This window comes from Cornus florida, unplaced genomic scaffold (genome assembly GCF_030987335.1).
Source record: "Cornus florida cultivar Cherokee Brave unplaced genomic scaffold, ASM3098733v1 CherokeeBrave_3.0.0_Hap2_Chr05, whole genome shotgun sequence".
Classification (NCBI taxonomy): Eukaryota; Viridiplantae; Streptophyta; class Magnoliopsida; order Cornales; family Cornaceae; genus Cornus; species Cornus florida.
In genome coordinates, this window is record NW_026775575.1 from 46,563,341 (window position 1) to 46,571,052 (window position 7,712).

Genomic DNA, 7,712 nt, shown 5'->3' on the forward strand with positions numbered 1-7,712 from the left:
CTAAACTTCTCAATTGGACAGATCTTGAGATCCCTAAAACTTGGTTATTTGATAACATCAATTCTGTACCCAAGTTACGTATCACAGAACCCACTGTGGCTACAATACACGCCTCCGGCTCCAATCTTTATATTACAAATAAAGCAAAACCGCCTCAGCTACAACGCTCTGTATCTGAGAGAAATCCTGGATGGGAAAGAATCCTTCCCCCACGAAAGTCAGCAGAGGTACCTCCTCGACGACGTTTTACTTGGACAGAAAAAGGCAAAGCTCCTGTCGATCCTCATGATGCTCCCTTTTTGCCTGGATCAACTCATAAACTTAACTCTGCAAAATTCTTCCATTTCCGCACCGGAAAAGATGAATTTTTAATTGCTCCTTCGCAAGGCAAAAAGCGAAAGTATACTTATGTTAACGGCATTCTCAACTTCAAAGGATATAAACCCTATAGCCTTTGTACAGGTGCAACCACCAGTTGTTGCCGATATAATGCTCTGCCATCTGAAAAATGGCAGCAAATGAAACACCCCATTGGCGTTCAGGGCATTGATGCTGAAGCACCCTTAAATGTGATTCAGTTTAAAGCAAAAGACGTAGCAATTTGGCTTAATGATAAAAAATTCATTATCCCAAAAATCCTGTGTTTTCCATACATGCACGGTGATTTCATTTTAGGATGTAACTTTATCTATAGTTATCTTCCTTTACAGTTAAACGAAAAAACCATTTCGTTAACACTGAAAGATCAAACATTCGTTGAAATCCCTATTCAGGAAAATTTAGCCTCTGTTTGTAATGAAAAGTTCTCTCCACCCAAAAGAGACTCAGACTTATTGGTGCTACAAGACACCCATTGGCTCTACAACTCACTTCGGCAAAACTTCGCTGAAAATCCACTTACCCTGTGGAAAAGAAGTCCTCGTTTCTGTCGACTGCAACTCAAAAATCGCAATGTCATCATTAGGGTTAAACCAATGATCTATCTACGCCGCGACATTGATGAATTTGATGCACAACTTCAAGACCTCCTTGAGAAAAAACTCATTGAGCGTACTCGCAGTCCACACAGCAGCCCTGCTTTTATGGTTAGAAACCATAGTGAAGTTAAACGTGGAAAAGCCCGCATGGTCATCAACTATAAAAGGCTCAATGAACATCTCATTTTCGATGGGTATGTTATCCCACGCAAAGATGTACTCATTAATCAAACGCGAGGATCCACCATCTTTAGTAAGTTTGATTGTAAAGCAGGCTTTTGGCAGATCAAACTGCGAAAGAAGTCCAAACCGCTCACGGCATTCAGCACTCCTCACGGCCACTACCAATGGACTGTTATGCCCTTTGGTCTTAACACAGCACCTCAAATCTATCAGCGTTGGATGGATTCTATCTTTAATGATCTTAAAGATTTTGTTGTTGTTTACATAGATGATATTTTAGTTTTCTCTAAAACAAGAGATGAGCATAAAAAACATCTATTCTGTCTTTCAGAAAAACTGAAAAAGTACGGCATCATTCTATCTCCAACCAAGATAGATGTTGAACAAGAATCTATTGATTTTCTGGGATTAGTTTTAACTCACAAAGGTATAAAACTACAGGATCATATAATCATTAAGATTCGTGATTTCCCTGACACTATTCAAGATAAAAAGCAACTTCAAAGTTTTTTGGGAATCTTGAATTATGGCCGCTCTTTTATTAAAGGGTTAGCTCAAAAGGAACTCCCTTTATTAAAGAAGCTACAGAAAAATGTCCCTTTTGATTGGACTGATAATGACACCACCATTATCCAACAGATCAAAGCTGATCTGGTCCATATCCCTGAAGTCTATTATTTATGAAAAAGAACTTCTGGCAATAAAATTGGCAATCAAACGTTTTCATATTTATCTCGCTCCAGAAGATTTTATTATTCGAACGGATAACCAAGCCGTTAAAGATTTTCTGATCAATAAAAGAAATTGCTTAGACGGTCGCCGCTTGAAATGGTATAATGTCATTGCTCAATATTCATTTGCTATTGAACATATCAAAGGCACTAATAATTTTCTTGCAGATTTCCTGAGCAGATTCCCAGAGACATCTAACAAAGATTTATCTCTCCCTATGCATACAGATGGCTGATCAACTTACAGATACAGAAGGTTGGATTACCATAGCTAAAAAAGCTATATCCAAGCCAACTCCATCCCAACCAACTCCATCACAACCAAACAAATGGTTTGTGGTTTTTGCGGGTCACCAGCCTGGTATCTATGAAACCTGGAATGACTGTCACAAACAGCTTCGATCGTTTACAGGTTCCTGCTTTAAAGCTTATGACACGCTTATAGAAGCCCAAACAGTTTTCTATAATGTGGGACAAGCTTCACAAAAAATGTTTTCCAAAACTCCAGATATTGCAGAAATTAACAATTTCTATGATCCTGGACTTCCAAACAAATTTTATGATGAAATTAACAATGTTTGGAAAGCACATAAACTTTGTGCCAACAAGAAATTCAGACAACATCTGAGTTCTCTTACTGCCCTTATAGCTGAACAAGCAGCTATGACGGATGAGCTTAAAAAGCTCTGCATACAGATCTGTCTTACTATTGACTGGGAAAAAGATTTTTCGCTTTCTCAAATCAATTGTTTTCTCAAACTTGCCCAGTTGGTATGAGAACAAGATTTTCCTCACAATACGTTTGCAAAAATCAATCGTATCTGTCTTCTTAAAAAAGCAAGAGACTTGTTTCCTCCAGATCTCTTTCGGATTATCTATCGCAAGATTGAAGATCACTATGCTATAATAAAAAACTATTATGCAATGTTCCATGAAGATATCAATACCTTTGATATGCTTTACAACGGTAAACGAGTCCCTAAGCTTACCTTTTTTATCATTCCTGGGATTGATTGGTCTATGGACCCTATTGATTGGGGATTAGTAAACAAAATTACATTTTCCTCCCATGATTCTTATCATTTTTTCCCAGCCATGATAAAATCCATGATTTACAAAGTAAGCAAACACTGGCAATACAGTCGTCATCTGACTTTTTGGGTTTCCAGCTCCATTGGAAGTTACGAAAAAACTCGTTTCTTTCAACCCTATCAAATATGGTATCTCAAGCTCACCGCACATGATGAGTACGAGCATAATCGACTTTTAAATTCTGAGGAACTGGCCAACAGTATTGTTCCTTATTACTTTGAAATCCACAGTTTCTTACATCTACAAGACACTGCGAGACGGTTCCTTGATGGTTCTTATTATAACCAAGAACCAGTTTTCTATTGTTGTGACGGACGCAGACTCTTCATCACTACAATCACCTGTTACTATGGTTCTGATATGAATGGTGAACACCAGATTCAGACTGCTACCGCTTTTTTAAAAGAAATCGTTAGCATGACTACACTGGATATCCCCTCCCGTGTCAAAGACGGCGCAGACAGACTCAATCTTGAATGGGATATTGCCGACGCACAGTCACCTGCCTGTACTCCTCCACTTGATGAATATGAACTCCATAATATCATCAATGCCATGGAAGGCTGAATCGACACTCTTCTCCACTCGACTGCACCAATAATTCAGCACACGACAGAAGACGTTGTCAGGTCTACTTTCCCAAAAGCAAAAGTAGCCACAAAGCTGCCGACAAACTATTCATCAACAGTGAAAGTTGCCGACACTCACTTTTTCAAACAGTAAAAGAAAAGATTCGTTCTTATCTTCTCCGGAACTGTTTACCTTTTGTAATGTTATTTAAACCGAAGCCCCAGAATGGTTTTAGGTATCTGTTTTTCACCATCTGTTTTAGTTTCTGTGTCTTTTGTAAATCTCTCAGTTTCCCCTTGTCTTGTAAAGTTCTGTTATAATTCCGCATGTGTTTGTATTTGGTATTTGGTACATCCAATTCATCAACCATATAATTGCTATTTACCTCAATGCGTTCTAGCAAATGCAGGTGCCTTGTTGTTATGATGATTCTACTTCCGAGACCAAAGCAATTTTTTCGGACACTATCTGAGTGGCAACTAAATGCAAATAATTGGTCTAGTTGATCCACATCATCCAAAACAAGTAGGATCCTTGTATTGCACAACCTATCTTTTATAACCATGATTCCTCGATCAACATTGCCCACCTTTCTGACTTCTGACTTTAGTACATTGGAAAGAAACTGCTCTTGCAAAAGAATTTGTTTTTCAGGTGACTTCGAATTCTCTTTGACGTTTGCCAAAAAACTTTTGCTTTCAAAACTATGGAATAAATGGTTAAAAACAGCTTTTGCAAGGGTTGTCTTCCCTATTCCGCCCATCCCACATATACCCACCGCGCGGACATCATGAGTTGCAACGCTCAACTGAGAAATTATGTATTCCATACGAGTATCGATTCCAACTGGATGGGTCGTCACATGTAAGTGCGTGTGATTCAATTCACTCAAAATTCTTTCAACAATTTTCTTGATGAACTCTCCTTCGTGCCTGTTTATGATGTTTCAACATAATATATGGACATATATATCTCAGACAAAAATCAATAAAAATGAGTGGAAAAAAAAACAAAAAAAATGAAACTAGGAATATAGAATTTAACAAACTTGAATCAATTTTCAGAAGTTTGGTTCTAGGCGCTTCTAGCCCCTACGACTGACATAAAAGAATATAGATTGCTAAGTGGACTAAAATGTCCTCTAGTTGTTTACTTGTTATATCAGTTATGGAGCAGTAATATGCCATGTTTAGTTTTACACAGAGCCAGTGTTACTGAATCTATATAAGCATATATCTGAGATGATGCCAATAAAATCAAAATATAAGCATAAGCATCCGTTAGAAATAATCTCATAGTTACTAATTAAGATTACCCGTCAGTGGCATCTAAATCCCACCCAGATAATTCCCCTGCCTCAGCCAAGGCTGCCCTCCAACTTGACACCTTGTTTATGTCCACCTTTTGATGTTTGGCAAATGCTTCCCCAAAGCTTCCAGTTTGTATCCTCACATCTGATGGATTGACTTTGTAAAATATGGGTAGTACCAACTGACAGAATTGCTTCCTGCACTTCAATATCTCCACAAGTTCATCTAGACACCATCTGGAGGTTGCGTAATTTTGGGAGAAAACAACCAAGAAAATGTTGGATCCATGAATTGCTTGAAAAAGCTCGGATGAGATTTTTTCACCTCTTTTCAGTTCATTTTTGTCCCTGAAAGTGGTGATTCCAACACTGTTCAGTCTGGAATAGAGGTGATCAGTGAAGTTCTTGCCGGTGTCTTCGCCTCTGTAGCTTACGAACACGTCATATTTCCATCTTTGAACTGGTGCAGAGGAGGAAGCAGCTTCAATATTTCTGCTTAACATGGACATTGCCGTGGGAAAGAACTTGAGAGGGAGAGACACACACACCTAAAGGTTCCAAACAACACAAGCAGTGTACGAGATATAATAGAAAGAGCAGATTGGTGAGAAAGAGGAATGGAGTACTACTACTTCATAAAGAATGAGTGTGGAAGTTCTTTAAATCGTCGGTGGTCATGAAAGCCTTTTTTCCTAGTGGGGATGGAGCTTTATACCACTTTAGACACTGCGCATGTTAGTGCCTATTATGATGCCTGGTCAAGTTGCCATGACCCACAAGCAAGACCAACACGACGTTAAAGTTGTTCAAAGTGCTGACGTGGCATCATATTCCTGTGATTGCTATTCCAAGGTCTTGCTAGGCTTGGAACTTTTACTAAATACACAGTTGTGTGTAACTTTGAATCCAAATGGAGTGTGTAAAAATTGAGTATACAACAACAGATGATTTTTCTTTACTTAGGTTTTATGGATAATTTTACCATTTACATGTATTCCTGTGATTGCTATTCCAAGGTCTTGCTAGACTTGGACCTTTTACTAAATACACAGTTGTATGTGTGTGTAATTGTGAATCCAAATGGAGTGTGTAAAAATTGAGTTTACAACAACAGATGATTTTTCTTTACCTAGGTTTCATGGGTTATTTTCCCATTTATATACTTCTTCAAAAGGATTTATACATAGCATGTCACCAAACTCCAAACCAGGTAATTTTCATGACTTTTAAAAGATAGTTTTATCCACTGATCTTCTTGTTCAGATTTACATATAACTAAAAAGACTTCACATATCAACTAGAAATGATCAAAGTCAACTTCTTAAACTGAATGCAACTAAGTGCAAATTAGGGTTAAGTGCATTTAACCCCTTGAACTTTCTTCTCTTTTTTTAAGAAACTCTCCTGAGCTATTCAAAAGATACTTAATTAACCCCCCAACTATTTCTTTTGTCACAAAAAGTTAGATGACCGTCTAAAATCTAGTGTCCAGGGAAGGCAAGTGATACACGTTACTAGGCAAAAATTCAGAAAGACAAAAATAGCCATTCGACATTAAATTAATATTACATATACAAATACATATATACATATGAATATAGGTCCCTCCACTGTGATAATCCAAATTTTTAGAATTTTAATTTATATTTATTTCATGATTTTTTTATTGTTTAAATTAATTATTGGTAATGAAGGAAGTTGATGGGTTGGATTTTGTCACAAAGTTAATGTATATGTGTGTGTGTATATATATTGGTGTGTCGTATGAAGTAAGGAGGAGTTGCCAGCCGTGGGAGTAGAGAGAAAAAGAAAGAAAATGGAAATAGAAAGAGACACCTGGCCGAGATAGGAAGAAAGGAAAAGGAAATTGTGATGGTTTCTTAGCGGGCCCCACTTTAGACTTTTAATGGGTTGTTTTCATGCATCTATATATATATATATATATATATATATATATATGGTATGTTATCTAATGATGGGATGATAGAAGGGACCAGCCGAAGTGAAAAATGAGAAAAGAAAATTGATGATGTTTTGCGGGCCCACAAGGAAACGTCCAAGTTTTAAAAACTTTATGAGGGATTTTCATACATAGATCTTGATTTATCACATAGAGACAAATTTTATGCAAAAATAAAATATGATGCATCATTCAATTAATAGATTGAATACTTACATCAAAGGTTTGAGTAAATCTTATATCTCTCCTCTAAAGTAAATATTCTCACTTATTGTAAATCCCTTTGCTAAATGTCTTCTCCTTGGATCTCCATCTTCTTGGTAATGGTTTTGCCTTTAAGAATCACCCATAAGCCTCCATGAATGACATTGGAAAACTAGGATTGTGGGAGCCTCCATTAGATGAGAAAGTAAACCTAAAATCTAGAGAGAGAAAAAATAAATTCCTTTTTTTTTTTCAAAAGTCTCTCCTAAAATATACATGAACCCATGTATAAATAGGCAACATAAAAATAAGAAAAGGAAATAATAAATCTTTCTCAATCTTTAAATCACATATCTCAAATCTAATAAGATTTCAATATCAAGTTGGGCTATAAGTAAGAATCCTATTGGGCTTATTATTTTCTTGGCTACAATGAATTAATAATCGGCCCGGTCCATGGACCCAATTAAATTAATTCATTAATTAATTTCTACTCCACTAAAAGAAATCAATTGAACTCCAATTAAATAATAAATAACCTCTAAGTCAATGTTGTACTTTGACACCTCTATGCATAATTAGTTATTGGATAAATACAATCATCAATCCGACTACTTAATTAAGATATATTTATTTTGGTACCTTTGATTATTTCTGACTTGATCACAATAAAACATTTGTTTGAC

At 36.6% G+C, this 7,712-nt stretch overlaps 1 protein-coding gene across 1 annotated transcript; it reads right to left on the reverse strand.

Moving 5' to 3' along the window:
* Window positions 1-3,722: 3,722 nt before the first annotated feature.
* Window positions 3,723-5,541, reverse strand: LOC132309236 (disease resistance protein RPV1-like). The gene is made up of 2 exons (XM_059807561.1): window positions 4,869-5,541; window positions 3,723-4,485 (listed from the first exon to the last, which is right to left on the reverse strand). The coding sequence occupies exons 1-2, from the start codon at window positions 5,369-5,371 to the stop codon at window positions 3,723-3,725; spliced, it is 1,266 nt and encodes a 421-aa protein (XP_059663544.1). The 5' UTR covers window positions 5,372-5,541.
* Window positions 5,542-7,712: the final 2,171 nt, after the last annotated feature.

Bases quoted from the DNA above. Each gene is read 5' to 3' on its own strand.
- LOC132309236 (XM_059807561.1), bottom strand. From the start codon at position 5,371: ATGTCCATGTTAAGCAGAAATATTGAAGCTGCTTCCTCCTCTGCACCA. The intron at 4,486-4,868 runs GTAATCTTAATT...CATCATAAACAG, and splicing joins GATTTAGATGCCACTGACGG to GCACGAAGGAGAGTTCATCA.